General features: G+C 54.4%; 5 protein-coding genes across 5 annotated transcripts; 3 read left to right on the top strand and 2 right to left on the bottom strand.

The window, feature by feature from the left end:
* Positions 1–44: 44 nt before the first annotated feature.
* N7482_002997 (putative nuclear migration protein (ApsA)) lies at positions 45–5,694 on the bottom strand (the record flags this gene model as incomplete). Its single annotated transcript, XM_056685122.1, has 2 exons — positions 45–5,159; positions 5,224–5,694. The coding sequence occupies 2 exons, from the start codon at positions 5,692–5,694 to the stop codon at positions 45–47; spliced, it is 5,586 nt and encodes a 1,861-aa protein (XP_056548728.1).
* Positions 5,695–6,813: 1,119 nt separating this feature from the next.
* Positions 6,814–7,949, top strand: N7482_002998 (U2-type spliceosomal complex subunit CWC24; the record flags this gene model as incomplete). The annotated part of the gene is made up of 3 exons (XM_056685123.1): positions 6,814–7,357; positions 7,419–7,424; positions 7,486–7,949. The coding sequence occupies 3 exons, from the start codon at positions 6,814–6,816 to the stop codon at positions 7,947–7,949; spliced, it is 1,014 nt and encodes a 337-aa protein (XP_056548729.1).
* Positions 7,950–10,106: 2,157 nt separating this feature from the next.
* On the top strand, positions 10,107–11,090 carry N7482_002999 (DUF3431 domain-containing protein; the record flags this gene model as incomplete). Its single annotated transcript, XM_056685124.1, has 1 exon — positions 10,107–11,090. The coding sequence occupies one exon, from the start codon at positions 10,107–10,109 to the stop codon at positions 11,088–11,090; it is 984 nt and encodes a 327-aa protein (XP_056548730.1).
* Positions 11,091–11,718: 628 nt separating this feature from the next.
* Positions 11,719–14,043, bottom strand: akuA (uncharacterized protein; the record flags this gene model as incomplete). Its single annotated transcript, XM_056685125.1, has 5 exons — positions 11,719–12,051; positions 12,111–12,214; positions 12,270–13,116; positions 13,178–13,789; positions 13,861–14,043. The coding sequence occupies 5 exons, from the start codon at positions 14,041–14,043 to the stop codon at positions 11,719–11,721; spliced, it is 2,079 nt and encodes a 692-aa protein (XP_056548731.1).
* A 248-nt stretch (positions 14,044–14,291) lies between these two features.
* Positions 14,292–15,729, top strand: N7482_003001 (ferrochelatase HEM15; the record flags this gene model as incomplete). The annotated part of the gene is made up of 3 exons (XM_056685126.1): positions 14,292–14,549; positions 14,632–15,214; positions 15,275–15,729. The coding sequence occupies 3 exons, from the start codon at positions 14,292–14,294 to the stop codon at positions 15,727–15,729; spliced, it is 1,296 nt and encodes a 431-aa protein (XP_056548732.1).
* Between the last annotated feature and the right edge of the window lie 286 nt (positions 15,730–16,015).

A 16,015-nucleotide genomic window follows, 5' to 3' on the forward strand; every position in this document is an offset into this window, starting at 1 on the left:
CTGCAAACTCGATCGAACCGATTCCAATGCAACATGCAACGCTTTTAGTGGTGGGAATGGCTGCGGTCGACTCTCGGGCTGTATCGACTGTTGCGCGAGAGCGAGCCCACATCATGTTTGCCATCGCAGCAGGCGCGGACGTTCTCGAGCCGATCTTCGTCCTCGGCTTCTTGTGCAAGGTTCTCCACGCTGGTCTGGTCGCGGATGCTCTCGCTGTGCACACTGGCTGCCTGTCCGTGGCGTCCCTTCAGACTGGCGATTGACCCGCGAATGGAGCTGTTGAGGATTGTGCTGAAGCGGGACGAGGACCGCTGGGGAGGGTCTTCAGGAACCTGCAACGAGGAATTGGGACCCGGGGAGCTCAGCGCGGGGGATGCGCGCCCAGTGGTTCCTCCAGTCGAGCGCATGGACATAGCTGAGGCTGCACGCTGCTGCTTGGGCGGCTGGCGAAGGGTGCGGCTGTTGTACGATGATAATGACATCCGGGCCGCCTGGCGAGAGGCAGATCGGAAGCCAGGGTTGAACTCATCGATATCATCCAGAGTCACGCTGTTTTCATGATCTTCGCAGTTGTCGTTAGTCTCTCGAAGCAGCAGATACGACAGAGCATTGAACCAAGTTTCGTGTCGTTGGCTAGTTGTGGCAGTGAAGCGGACCCGACGGCCAGGGCTAACGACTTCTAAGCTCCGGCAGTGAAGACCCGGAGGATACGGGTTGTCGTCTGCAACTACACGCACGGCTTCAATAGGCACACTCTTAGTCCGAAGCTGAGACTTGCCCGCAGTCTGCGGGTCCTGTTCACTCCAGTATAATGTCCGCGTATAAGGGTGGACCCAGAAATAGCGTCGGTGCCGTGTGGACGACATTTCTGACGAACCAGTCTTACGGGTGTACTTCCAGAGGAACTCGCCAATCATGGTCTGAGTAATTGCCTGGATCATGCGCGGGTCTGTACCAGGCCCGTAGCCTTGAGGCATAGGCCCGGAATAGGGGTTCATGTTAAATCGCTCCTCTAATTCAGAGGCGAACGACGACACTGATGACCGCCTTGACATCTGGCTTTGACTTCCTCTCCTTACGCCGGCATGGGTGGAGACAGTTCGTGCTGACCCGGCCCCTGTGCTCTGGTCGTTTGGTGTGCGCGGGGCAGCCTGGACGTTCATACGATAGGCCGAGGCCGGCGCCAGAGGAGGTCCCATCACACCGGGTGACGGGGTAGGGGGCATATCAACTGACCGCTTCTCGGCAGCCGCGATGGCTTCACGGTGGCCAGCTGGCAACGGGGGGTAAATACTGAGAGTAGAAGTCTGGCTGGTGGCAGTATCAGGACGTATTTGGCTCGATGCTCCTGATTTAGCAGACGATTGTGCTTGAAGGCGAGGCCTGAGCTTGGGGGTGGCGAAGGCAGACGCACCAGCGACTCCTGCCGCAGCGCCAGCAGCAGCCATCTCCATTGTTTGTTTGCTGTCTGATGAAGAAATGGAACGAGATTCCCGGTCCATGAGGATCTGATCGATTTGCTTTGAAGAGAGAATGGTTTGGGAGCCTTGATCGGAGCTGACAAAGCTGGGCTGCTGTCTGCCTGAGTCCAGAGGTAATGCGTTGCCAGAAAAGTCACTTAGAGCCAAACCAGTGCTCGTTCTCCTCTCGCTAGTAGTGGTACTAGAACGGCCGTGAGTTGGGTCACTAGACTCATCCTGCTTACCGTCATGAATGACCACTGCCGCCGCTGTAGCTTTCGATACCTCTATCGGATCCGTCTGGATAGCGAAGTCACTCATGAAAGGAATAACACGCGCCACAGATCCAACCGGCGGCGTTTCCACAGATTGCAGGGTAGAGATGGTGGGGGTAGGGAGAGGAAGAACTTCAACCCGTCTAGGGTTGGCTGGTTCTGTGAACGCTGGATCTAACAACGAGATAGACAGCTCTGGAAGAACCAGCTCTGGCACAGGCGCGGGAATCATGATTGGCTCTGGCGCTGGTGCAGGTTCCGCCTTCACCGGCTCTGTGAATGCTGGATTCAGCATAGTGATCGAAAGGTCTGGAAGGACCGGCTCTGGCACAGGTGCAGGAATCATGATTGGCTCTGGCGCAGGCGCAGGTTCCGCCTTCACCGGCTCTGTGAATGCTGGATCTAACAACGAGATGGACAGCTCTGGAAGAACCAGCTCTGGCACAGGCGCAGGAATCATGATTGGCTCTGGCGCTGGTGCAGGTTCCGCCTTCACCGGCTCTGTGAATGCTGGATTCAGCATAGTGATCGAAAGGTCTGGAAGGACCGGCTCTGGCACAGGTGCAGGAATCATGATTGGCTCTGGCGCAGGCGCAGGTTCCGCCTTCACCGGCTCTGTGAATGCTGGATCTAACAACGAGATGGACAGCTCTGGAAGAACCAGCTCTGGCACGGGCGCAGGAATCATGATTGGCTCTGGCGCTGGTGCAGGTTCCGCCCTCACCGGCTCTGTGAATGCTGGGTTCAGCATAGTGATCGACAGGTCTGGAAGGACCGGTTCTGGCGCAGGCGCAGGTTCCGCCTTCACCGGCTCTGTGGATGCTGGGTTCAGCATAGTGATCGACAGGTCTGGAAGGACCGGTTCTGGCGCAGGCGCAGGTTCCGCCTTCACCGGCTCTGTGAATGCTGGGTTCAGCATAGTGATCGATAGGTCTGGAAGGACCGGCTCTGGCACAGGCGCAGGGAGCATAATCGGCTCCGGCGCCGGAGCAGGCTTGGCCTGCACTGGCTCAGTGTGCTGTGAAAAGATAGTCGATACAGCTAATTCGGGAATGACAACCTCCTCAAAAGCAGCGATAGGTTCAGGGAGCTGGGCCAGAATAGGCTCAGTGGAATAGGTGTAAAGAGAAGACAAGGACAACTCGGGAGGCTCCCGCACAGACTCTACAGGAGCCAAGGCTTCCGGCTCGGGAATAACCGCCTTGACAGGCTCTGTTGATTCTGAGGTAATTGAGGAGAAGCTCATCACAGGGATCTCGGGAGCAGGGAGCTCGTGCTTCACGGGATCGGTAACACCACCAGGAAGGTATGCAATAGCCGGCTCTGGCCACTTAGGCACAGTGGGAAGGGTTTCTTGAGAAGAGACGGCCGCAATACCCATCTGGGCTGGCTCAGCTTGCGTACCAGCCTCAACGAGCCGGGTTTCTATTGCACGCTCGTCCCATGCCATCTTCGGGGGCGTGGGAACATTGGCCAAATGGTCACCGTCCCCAGCCACGGGCTTGAGTGGTGTCCACTGGGTTCCCGAGCTGACCCACTTGGGTGTCTCCTCGGACTCCGTGGCGATTTCACGGCCCACGCCTCTTTGAGGAGTAGTGGGGGTATCGGAGACAGCGGATACAGCTGCTCCAGTGGCAGCAGCAACCGGAGTACTAGAGTCCCAAGGATCAGTCATCACACCAGAATCAACCATGACCGGCTTGGGCAGCGAGTCAAGCATAACCTCAGAGGGTCTGCGAGAGCCTAATGAAGGACCCATGCGAGGCGTTGAGGCCTGGGATGAAGTAGTAACACCTTCGTCCTCTTCGTCACCACCCTCCAGTTCAGCAAGCTCAGCAAAGAGGCTCTGACCCTCCTGAGCCACAGGCTGCTCCTCGAAGCTTGGCGCGGGGGACTCGCGTGCACTAGATGGACGGCTGCTAGATGCCATCGGAGCCTCTCCAGACGGGCGAATCCGCCTGAGAACGCTCCGCTTCGATCTAACGCGACGACCAGAGATATGGCTTTGGCTGGGTGAGGGGAATCCTCCATCTGTGTCATCTTCGTCGGAAGTGGCGGAAGCTGTGCTGTGGTACGAGGTACGATCGCGGGCCTTGGCCATCATGATTGACGAAACGCGGTTGCGGGGAGTTGTCTGGAAATTGGTTTCGGTCTCCGTGAGATCAGCAGAATCGTCACTGCTGTCATCAGCCATGCTTTCGACACCGGTCTGGAAGGCTTCGCTTTCAGTTGCGGCCGCCCGCTCGTTTGCGGTCTCGAATCCATCTTCGGTTTCAGTAGCACTCTGGTAGCTGTCACTAGGCTCATCAGGAGGAATGGCACCAGAACGGCTCCTAGCGGAGCTGGCCATTATGGATCGAGTTGGGCTGCCCTGGCCAGCGTTGTCTTCCCAATCAGTATCATGAATCTCCAGCTCGACCATGGATTTTTCCTTGCGGCCAGCACCCAGAAGATCTGGACGAGCAGGCTTGCGGAATGAGTTCTCCTTGGTCTTCAAGCGCTTGGTGGACCCGTTGGGTGGGATGGTCTCACGGCGACGTTGCTCGAGCTCGTCCCGGGTGTCTTGCAGCATGCGCTTAAGCTCGATCTTTTCCGTCTTCTCTCGGTGAATCGTACTCTTGAGGTTCTGGATCATACGATGGGCATGGCCGAGTGAGCTCTTCAGAGTCTCGGACTCCAGGTGGTTATGCCGAGGAGTGAACTTGTTGGGAGACGGTGGGGGAGAATTGTCGGGAGTGGTCTGCTCCGGCTCTTCGCCATCATTGTCGTCTGGCAGGTCTCGGGCCGCTTGCGATTCAAACTGACGAATTCGCATGGCAACCGCCTTCGCTAACTCTTGGTTCTGGCCGGTCAACTCCTCGAGCTTTTTCTGAAGAGCAAGTTTTTCTGCATCACCAGCCGTCAAGTTTCGGCGCAAAAGGTGAATTTCAGAGTCATTCGCCTTCTGCGCGATTGTCTGGTCCTCCAACAGCTTCGCATTGGCTTGCCTCAGTTCCTCCAGTTCCCTTTCCACGGCATTTTTCTCCGAATTCGAGGTGCTCAGGCTGCTGTTGAGTCTGCTCTCACGCTCCGTCGCATCTTTAACAGCTGCCATGAGCTCATGAATTTGCGTCTCTAAAGCCCAGTTCTCATCTTTGTACCGCTGCTCGCTGTCATCTAGGGTACGAATCCGCTGAGAATAACCTTCCGCTTCGATCTCTAACCGGGATTTCTCCAGGTTGACGGACTTCAGAGTCTCCTCTCGCTCCGCAAGAAGCGCCTGCAATTGACGGACTTGGGCAAGAAGAGAGGTCGAAATCTCAGTGGCGAATTCAATATCGTGCACACGGCTGGATGGTTGATTACGCTGCTTGCGGGACGGGACGCTGACTTTGCTGGGAGAGTTGGTCGCTTGGCTAGCGAAAAGAGCCGGGCTGAGGGGAGACTAGATTGGGCAGTTAGATTGGCAGCACAGCGGGGCCACAGGGGCGTGCAATCATTCGTAGTACCTTTTGATCGAACCCTGGAGTGCCCAGCTGGGGATCCTCCGAGCCTCCTGCCAACCGCTTCGGAGCCAAAAAGGCGCGCGCAGATTCCCGACCAATCTCGGTATACTCTCGCTCCAAGTCGGCCAGTCGTTGACGCAGCTCCGGTCCCATTTCACCTTCATCCTGCTGTAGCTCCACCTCCTTCAACTGCTCCGTGAGTTCGCGCTGTTGGTCAATGAGTGCCGTTCCCAACTTGGAGGCTTCCTCCAGTCGGCGCTCGGTCTCCGCCAGATGGGCCTCGAGGGCCCGTTTGGCCTGTGCGGGCGAAGAAGCATTTAGACTGAAGAGTTGTGTATCGAAAGAGGAATACCGGTGCGATTCACGGGTGGCGGCGGGCTGCCCCGAGTTCCCCGAGTTCCCAGACTGCGAGACGAACGGATCCTCCATCATGGCGGCGAATGAGCTACTCGCGCCGGCGTTAGGCAATGTCATGCTCCGACGGTGCGGTGCCTCAGTCGGCTTCTGAATCCCCTTCTATGCGAGGAAACAGCGGCCGATGAGACGTGGAGAGACTCGCGCGTATTTTTCTTCCTGGTATTGACCCGTGTCCAGTTCACGCGAGCATCGTTCGAATCACCGCGCTTGGAAGAATGGATCGCGCAAGGTCCCCTCCGTTACCTGAGTGGACGATTGAGCCGACCAGCGACCACGAATCGTTGGTATTGCCACGTGCGAAAATGGAAAGCGATACGAAGGGGTTGGCGAGAAGTCAAAGGGCGTCGCGAGGAGCGAAGGGCAAAATAGAGAGGAGTCGTCACAACAAAAGCCTCGACCACTCGAGAACGGGCGAATCAGGGAGATCCCGAGCCGGCGAGAACCTTGGCCGGGCACACGCGTGTAGGTGAGCGTGTGATGCAGCCAACCATCAGACGGCGATCGGCACCGAATATCAACCTGACGGTAGTCCCGACTCGATGGGAACTTCGTAAATCAACAAAAGAAAAGAAGAAAAAGAACTTGACAGAAGAAAAATTAAGAAAACAAACGCGACTAGAGAGGGTAGAGAACGTGGGTGGTGATGTGAAGGGAGTGGGCGACTCGGGCGGGGAGAAAAGGGAAGAGAGTCGAGAGTTGAGCGGGAGCGGTTGCTATTCTTGCCCACTGCCAATTGGCACCGGCGTTTGAGATTACCGTGGGGAGATCAGGGAGAGAGGGGGGGAGGGGGAGGGGGAATAGTACGATCATGGATTTCCTAATAGAGTATACATGGAAGTAGGGTGTGATTATTGATTGGCATCTGCACGTCTAAGACTCTGGTTTCCCTACTCCGGACACTTCCTAGGTGAACGGTAGAGAACGGCCCTGGCGCATGCGATTCGATAGTCTGCGCTTGTTGTTGTTTTCTTTTCCCAACGCGTCGGGCACTGGGTTTGCAGTGTTTGCAGTGTTTGCAGTGTTTGCAGTGTTTGCAGCGCTGGTGCTTAGTCAGTCCGCGGAATTCGAGCAGCTTCTGGTAAGATGACTGACCGGAACGAAGGCAAATAGCTCCCAATCCACCTTCCACCTCTCACATCTCTCGAGTCGTGCTGCCCACCTCTCCAGGCTCATATAATGACAGAGGAGTCTGAAGTTGCACAGCCCGCCCCCCAGTTCGGCTTCAAGAAACGCTCCAAAGGCAAAGCCAACTTTCGCAAGAAGCCCGCTACGCCACCGCCGGCCTCCGACTCAGGGTCTGATTTCACCTCATCCGATGACGAGGAGGGCCGACGCATCAAGAGGCGGCGCAAGAATGTTGCCGTGACAGCCTCATCGGCTACAAATGCAACTAGGAGAGACCCCGCCGCCGATGAAGCAACGAGCACTGGTCCTGCACCTCTATCGACGAGCAACGATGCCACGAAATCATCCAACTGGTACGATGAGGATCTGAGCGCAAAGAACCTGCTCGGCTCGACCCGCACACAGTCGTCCTCGATGTCCGCACCAGATGGCACATACCGGGGAGCGGCCAACTATCAGTCCTTTATCCAGAAGAATCCGGATGCGCCGACGAAGCAGTTCGGTCCCATCAAAGCGCCTACAAATGTCCGGACGGTGACCGTGATGGACTTTGCCCCCGATGTCTGCAAGGACTGGAAACAGACGGGGTGGTGTGGTATGTCAATCCTCCAACATTGCTGTTCACAACGTATATGCTAACCTACCTTTCTTTCTAGGATTTGGTATGTACCTACGAAATACTGGTTCAAAAAGGGAACATATAGGCTAACAAGATGATAACAGGCGACTCGTGCAAATTCTTACACGCCCGTGAAGACTATAAACAAGGCTGGGAACTGGATCGCGACTGGGAAATCGGGACGAATGGCAAGAAATTAAGCGGACGCGTGGTGTCGCAGAGGAAGGGCGCCGGCAAGACCGCCGAGGACGATGAAGACGATGACGATGACGAGCTGCTGGACAGCATCCCCTTTGCCTGCATCATCTGCCGGAAACCGTATCAGAACCCCGTCATAACCAAGTGTGGACACTACTTCTGTGAGTCTTGTGCTTTGCAACGATATCGGAAAAATCCAGCCTGCGCGGCGTGCGGAGCGGGGACGGGTGGTGTGTTTAACACCGCGAAGAAGCTTAACGCCCTGCTGGAGAAGAAGCGGGAGAAGGCACAGAAGGAGCGCGAGAAGGCTGTCCAGGACGGTGAAGAAGTCAGTGAGGAAGAGGAGAATGCCTTGGAAGGAAGTGATTAATCTCAGGACCTGATTCGAGGCTTAGTTACAGCTGGACTGCACCATCAGGCCTCGGAGTCATGATAACAGCTCAATAGGAAGAAGAGAATCCTCAAAAGCACATGTCCCCACATCCATGATATCTGCCAAACAACATATACCTATTCCTACCTTGCCATCGTTGATCTGAAAGTAATGGACGTATTTGACCGAGGATGGATGATGGAGTTAATATATTTTTCATCCGGTTTACGCCCTATCCAACAGTCATCTTGTATGACCCATATTTCAAATTTCTTAAATAGAAAATCGGGAGACCAGAAACTGAAAGTCTCTCCCCGCCCTTGTCTCGGAACACGCCCGAAGATCTACTCAGCGCACTCGAAGAGCAACGGTGGTTGTGGTGGGAGTCACATCTATGGTTGCGGGTGATCAAGCCGGGCCCTCCTCTCCGCCTCCACTTCCACCTCCACCTCCATTCTTCGCCAGCCCCCACTCAAACCTTCCTGGAACAAAGCCCGCCTGACCAAGGAGATCAAACCCCGGGCAATCTTATCTCTCGAGTGCTCGACAGACACCATGCGAGCCATTTTCGCATCAGCCAAGAACGACACGCGGCCCGTGCGATTCAATGTGGCTCGGCTATCATCCGCCAATGACATTGTTTATCCCGCCCTTGTGCCTCGACGAAGAGTACTATCTTCGCTCCAGTGGTTCAATGCGACCACAAAAGCGGTGCAGTTATTGGTTCAGGCTATCCGTACTCATTATGGACTCCACGTTCCTATCTCAGCGGAAAAAGGGACCAGCGCAATGGTTTCAGATCGGCAAAAGCCACCGGACCCGTCTGAAATGGCGTGGAGATGATTGTTCCACAACCGCGCCCGCGTGGTGAACGGTTCGGCGCGACGAGCAAGTTACCCCTCCCGTGGCTGTTTTCTGTCCCTCGCTCACCCTTGGCGCCTCGCAAGTCTAGACAAGCGGCGGCGCACCATTTTGCTATGCTGGTCGGGATCAGTAGTGGGGTCATCGCCACACCGCATTTCGTCCTCAGAATTCAGGTTTACAAAACTCTGAATGGAAGGTATTTAGCCTACTGTGCACTATGGACTAGGTTCGACGACATGAGACCTTGGTCGCTGACTTCTTAGATTAGGTCCTGTCTGTCTATGCGGGCGACCCTCGTTAAATAGGCAAACGCTGCCGACGGCAGAATTAGCTTTAGGGGTAATCAAGCGGGCCCCACGTGGATACGAGACTAGCCGATAGCGCGGTGGGGAAAGTACGTGCCTTGCCCGGTGTGTGCTGCGCAGGCTGCACCATTTCTCGGCGGTCTTTCTCTTCGCTTCTCCAGACATTCCCTGCGCCCCACGTGCGAGCCACGGTATCCTTCGTACGCGCATCGCCACGCTGCTCCATTCGGACTGATGGCATCTAACCTGGGGCCCGCCTCCAGGGCAGTGATCCTTGCGCAGTCCCCAGGTTGGCCTAGCGCCTGTTGCCTTTCGCTCCAAAAAATATACTTCGGCCAATATGGCAGGGGCCGCGAGAGGCGCTACGCTGACCCGGGCCAAGCTTTTGCAGCCAAGGGTCAGAGCCACCTCGCCTTGCCCCAGCTTCGACAAGCTCCCGTCTAATCCCCTGGACCCGCCTCCTCAGCGGCCAATGATGTGAGCGTAGAATGGCATCCCTTAGTTACGCGGCTTAGACTGCCCTATGATGCCAATGGCGAAAAAGGAGTGGGAAGGTCGGGCCTCTCTTGTCTTGGGCGGTCTCTTTCTCTTTTCACACTACTCCGTAGAGACTAGTCCTAGATCGTATCGGATGATATCTATTCCAGTGCTGTGCTTCCTTTAAACTCCTTTTCCTGTCCCTCGTTTCCTCTCCCGATCCCCACTGTCAGTTCTTGTGGTCCCGCGTGGCTACTGCGGCGACGAGTGCGCCATTGAATTACTCTATTCCTCCCCTTTACCCTTTCTCTTCCTCCCCTTTCTCTCTCCCTCTCACGACGGGCTGCGCCTTCATCATCTTCTATCCTTGTTGCTTGTCTTCATCGTTCTTATTCAACTCGACCATCGATGGCTCAGTGGTTCCTCCCGCGGTGAATTTGGTACGCACGGCGCTCCGCTCAAGGGCCTTCCTTCCCTGGCACATCTCTGAACATTTTTGGTGTCCACCATGAAAGGTGGTCTGCGTTTCGCACTCTGCGCTTCGCTACTCCTATTTTTCTCCTTGTACCTGCTGGAGGCACATCTCAAAGATCTTTATGATCAGTATCGCGCCGGCACATATTTGGTTGATTGGCTGGACCGAAATGGAGCCGTTCGAAGCCCGGCATTCAACGATGTACCAGGCGACAAGGTGGTCGTAATGGCCAAATTGCAAGAGGAGCCTACCGACTGGGTACAGGAGGAACTTCCAGAGTGCGTATATGATTTGCTCTTTGATAAAATCAAGCTTGGTTCAATATTGATCAAACCTCTCCCGAACAGCTGGCAGCGCGCCATCTACATAGTCAACCCGTCTGAAGATGCGCGATCCGATTCGAATGTGCTCACAACACCTCTTAACAAAGGCCACGAGTCTATGGCTTACTTGACCTACGTGATCGACCACTACGACGCCCTTCCCTCCACAATTGTCTTCCTCCACGCACATCGTGCAGGGTTCCTGATGGCATGGCACGTCGATGCGCCGCTCCACGACAACGTCAACGCAATGCGCATGCTCCGAACCGACTTCGTTCAACAAAACGGCTACGTCAATCTCCGCTGTAACTGGAACCCAGGCTGCAAGGAAGGCCACCGCTTCAATCAACATGTCACCGAGCAGGTCTGGTGGGATATTTTCGAAGGCACGAGCACTCCGCCGTTGAACCACTCCTCGCCCTACGAACAGGAATACTCGGAGTACAAATACATGCGCAAGCCAGATCAGATTGGTGCGGCGTGCTGCGCGCAATTTGCGGTCTCGCGAAGCCAGGTGCATAAGCGGCCGCGCGACGACTACGTTAAGTTCCGACAATGGATCATTGAAACCGATTTGAATGATTCTACTTCAGGACGAGTGATGGAGTTTTTATGGCATGTTATTTTCGACATGGACGCGGTTTATTGTCCCGATGAGGAGCTCTGCTACTGCCAAGTGTATGGGAAATGCTAAGCCCTGGCGGTGCTCGACAGTGTTCCGAGCCAATCTCGCTAACTCATACTACACTGCTGATTCCAATTCCCTGCCGGTGACCTGCGTCCTCAGTCCCCGCCACTGTTCATATTTGCCAAAGTTTTTCGATACCCATTGCCCCGAGCTGAGCTCTGTTTTGTCATTTGCCCCATGCGTTGCCTTGAGCCGCATAGAGCCTGGCGTTTGCAATGGTTTACCTGGATAATCAGTTATAATGCGGGTTGGTGCTAAAGAGAGCGATCTCCAAACTTTTGTATACGGGCGTTGCTGCTCACCGACCTTGTCAATACTCAATAGAAGTTATTTCAATTGCATTCTCTTATCTGAAGAAAGCCATCCTTTTTTCCTTGGATTCATCCATTAGTTTCTATCTAGGTATCCGCCAACACATTCATCGTTTGGTCATTGTTTTCATGCCCTCAACACTTTTTTGATATACCAGTTATGACTTGACCATCGATCATTTGTACGTGAATTAGGCAGCTAAAGTACGCCGAAACGTAAACGGACTGAACTGAAACATAACGCAGGCCCTGGGCATGCAGTCGTAACTCATTATGCAGATAGTTTACAAGCTAGAGAACTTAAAGGATGGCCGCTCAGAGCCTCATTTCTGCTCAAAAAATTGCTCGACTCGGTCCACGAGATCGGCTTTCTTCCCAGCCGCGGACCGGCCTTGGGCAACCAGGAAATCTTTCAGCACAGCCACCGTGAGCTTCGACAGCATCCCCTTCTCGTAGCAACGTTTTACTTCGCTCTCGGCACCACCAGTACTGTCTTCAATTTTCACCCGCTTTGCTGGGGGATCACCGGCGCTGTCTGCGCCGTCTTTTGGACCCCGCTTGACCAATGTTGATTTTGTAGCGGCGGTGCCGCCAAACATCTTGCTGAAAGTGGCATCAAGTTCGTCGGACCAGGCAAGAACATAGTCACCCGCACGCTGGTAATCAATTAGGATCACATCTTGAGACTCTTCTGCACCTTCCCACTCAAGCTTACCTTGTCGATCTGCCGGTATTTCGGTTTCGTCTTGTCTTCTGGCTCTCCTGGGTGATCCTCGTCTAGCGCCAGGGCTTGTAATATGCGGTAATGCCATTGAAGGGCTGCAGGTCTGTTAGCACTTGAGAGGCTATAAGAGCACAGCACAGAACAACTCACCTGGGTTTGGATATTTGTGGGGCTCGTACACAGCCTTTGGAAGCTGCAGTTGTCCAATGACTTGGCGCATTGCATCGGTCAGAGAGTCCGGTGACACGTTCATGCTGGACTCGGGATTCTGTCGCACATCGTCTGCGAAGGGAAGAGGAATAATCCACATCCCAGGCGGAACTTTCTGCACGTCATTCTCGTCAATTCTCTCATCCCCAGCAACCATAGCCCCCAGCACCGGTGCTGCATTCTTGCGAGGAATGAACCAAACCAGGGCTATCTTTTTGTCCTTCAGGAGTTTTTGATACAATGCCGAAAACACACGCGTGGAGCCGACGTAGTCTTCCTCAGAAGGATATATGAAGGAGGGATGCTTAACATTTGCCCAGATTGGCAGGGCAGACAGGGGCTTGAAGCCGATGATGCGGATCACGGGGTCCCCAAAGTTCCTCAATGCCTGCAATTCTTCGAGAGTAAAGGAAACTTGCTCTCCTCCAAACTTGTAAGCTTTTCTTATCTCTGACTTTTCCACTGTCCGTGCTGTATCATCGGCCATCTGGGTAGTTACGCCTTTGGCTATTTGAGGTGTCTCTCCCCCAAGCCAGACATAGCAACTCCGCGCCGGCTCCTGTCGCTTCAGCAAAAGGTATCCATTGACAGAAATTTTGAAGTTGGGTCCAATTTCCAAAGGAACGTTTGAGAAAAGTGACCGTCGCGGCACGGATCTGGAATTGATGCTTGACAAGAGAGAGTTCAGCAACGAGATACCGTCTCCTTTAGCCGTCGAAGTGTTCGTGTCTGGCTGGAGATAGGCAGGGGCTTCACCGTCACTGGGGGAAGTTTTGTAGATGATATCCTGGATAACAATTAGCCTAATTTTTCGGTCATTGGCACTGGGCGTTGGATTCGCGACGTACGTCGTAAAATTTAGAGGTATCGAATTCATGGTCAGGCCGAGAGATAGGGAAGAGTTCGATATTCACACCCAGGTCGTATAGATCCCGTGCACGAACTGTGGCCGCAGACCTCTGCGACTTGCTGTCTCCATGCGGATTGTCATCATCGGTCACAATGAACAGGCGTCTCGAGAGAAAGTTCGGGGCTTTCGAGGTGAAGATTTGGTTGGCGCAGAACAGAACGTTCGCCATCGAAACACGCTCCTTCGACGGTTTCAAGATCTTCCGAGCCTCCTCTTCATCTTCTGCTAGAGCTCGTAGCTCCTTGACCTCTTGGGCCGATGGAATATCGAGGTCGGTAAAGAGATAACAATGCGGGTATGAGAGGTCACCTCCGTGCTCCCCATCTTCATCGTAGAACTTGGACGATTCGGTGCCGTAGAGTAAGACGCCAATCATGTCATGGGGGTTGGATATGATGCGCTGCTGCATCAAATGGTACGCGCATTTAAGAGCCGCCGATGTAGGTGATTCTTCACCGGATTTCTTGGAACCTTCGGATAGACGGGGTTCCAGCATCGAGCTGCTGACATCAATCGCAAAGAGGATAGCATCCTTGACGGCCCGAAAGCTCTGTATCGAATTGGATTAGTACCCGGATCTTTATCCCCGATAATCGTACAACTAGTTCCATGGCTATTCACCGTCTCGTCAACCTCTTCCTCCTCAATATTCTCCTCATCTCGCGTGTAACTGTCGTCAGCCATGTTTTCTCTCTCCTTCAGATTGTCTGGATGAGCGTAAAAGAGTGAAACCCAGGGCCAGCCTTTGCGTAATTGAGAGCTGCTGCCTGAGACGCGATTTACGCGGGGGAACGCGAAGGTCATGTGACGCAGCTGCCTGGAGCTGCTGACTCCCACGAGGCCGTGATTGGCTGATTGGCCACAGTCCGCGATGCTCCCAAGAGTGGCTTCCGGCTTGTGACGGCTCGCGGCTTGTGATGTTGCTTCCGGCATTCCGCACTTGTTCCTGTTCATACAACCCCCTATCATTCATTGATTTTTTGTTTGGGAATTGACCGTGTTCAGTCGCGCTGAGAGTATTCAGTGTCAATCCTAGGCTTCTCATCTCAACCATGGCATTCCCCAGTCCCTTCGCCATCTCCCGGCGGTTATGGACCAGTGCTGCCAGTTCCGCCACCTCCGCCCTACGGCCAATGCCTCGCGGCTGTCTGGCGTATAGCGGCAACCAGAGATGCACCATGGCGACGACGGTGGCACCGCCAGTCACGCAGGATGCGACGGGTGCGAAGGGCCCGACTGCGATGGTTTTCCTGAATATGGGTGGCCCATCGACAACGGACGAGGTGGAGGATTTCCTCGGCAGGTTATTTGTACGTTCAATTGCAATCGCTTGCGTAACTTGGGTTTCTTTCAAACCTTGTGCTCTGACTGACACCTTTGCCACTACTACAGGCTGATGGCGACCTCATTCCCCTTGGAAGATTCCAATCATACCTCGGGCCTCTCATCGCGCGTCGACGAACCTCGAAGATTCAACAGCAGTATTCAGATATCGGTGGTGGCTCACCAATCCGGAAATGGTCCGAGTACCAATGTAAAGAGATGTGCAAACTGTTGGACAAGATGTCTCCAGAGACCGCGCCGCACAAGCCCTACGTCGCTTTCCGCTATGCCGCTCCCTTGACCGAGACCATGTATAGTCAGATGTTGGCCGATGGTTTTGGAAACGGCAAAGGAGGCCGTGCGGTTGCCTTTACTCAATACCCTCAGTACTCTTGCTCCACAACTGGAAGCTCGCTGAATGAGCTGTGGAAGTGGCGCAATCGTCTAGAAGGAAAGCGTGCTAATGGTGAAGTCGATCCTGCTGGTGCTGTCCAGTGGAGTGTCATTGACCGGTGGCCCACCCACTCTGGCCTGGTCGAAGCGTTTGCGCAGAACATCGAGGCTCAGTTGAAGACCTACCCGGAGGAGAAGCGGAACGAGGTTGTGTTGCTGTTCTCTGCCCACAGCTTGCCCATGGACGTAGTCAACCGAGGTAAATCTCTAATTCCCGCGGGTCCGAAGTATCCCAATCCTAATTACTGTGTCTTCCCAGGTGACCCCTACCCGGCCGAAGTTGCTGCGACTGTCCACGCTGTGATGCAACGCCTGAAGTTCAGCAACCCCTACCGCCTCTGCTGGCAATCTCAGGTTGGCCCGAAGGCATGGCTCGGAGCCCAGACCCAGGATACCGTGATGGAATATGTCAAGCGCGGCCAGTCTGATCTGATCCTTGTGCCTATCGCGTTCACCAGCGATCACATCGAGACGCTGTATGAGTTGGATTTGGAGGTTATGCACGAAGCTAATAGCCCGGGCGTTAAGCGGGCAGAGAGCCTGAACGGTAACCCGGTCTTCATCCAGGCCCTGGCCGACATTGCTCACGAACATCTGCAGAAGGGCGAGTCATGCTCTCTGCAGATGACTCTGCGCTGCCAAGGTTGCAAGAGTGACCGATGCCTGGAGCAGAAGAAATTCTTTGCGGGCAAGCACGCTTCGCTGGTGATGTAAAAGTTGATCACGGTCTACGTTCAATCCTAATTTAAACACAAACTTCGGGCTATGTACACATCATATGGCGGGGGCGGTTCTGGGAGTTGTCAGGTTACACAGCGGGATTGTATAGTCCATTATCTTTCTCTTTTGAAAATGTTGAATCTTGTAAAGAATTTTTGACTGCATCATTATTCCGTTGCATAGAAGGTCAGGGATCGGAGATCTCGGAATTAAGCGCCTATCAGTGCGTAGGTGGAGTTGGTAAGCTCCGGTCCCGAAAGCCTGCTTTGCTTGATAAGAG

The sequence above is a fragment of the Penicillium canariense genome (genome assembly GCF_028826845.1).
Source record: "Penicillium canariense strain IBT 26290 chromosome Unknown utg000001l_segment0_segment0, whole genome shotgun sequence".
NCBI lineage: Eukaryota > Fungi > Ascomycota > Eurotiomycetes > Eurotiales > Aspergillaceae > Penicillium > Penicillium canariense.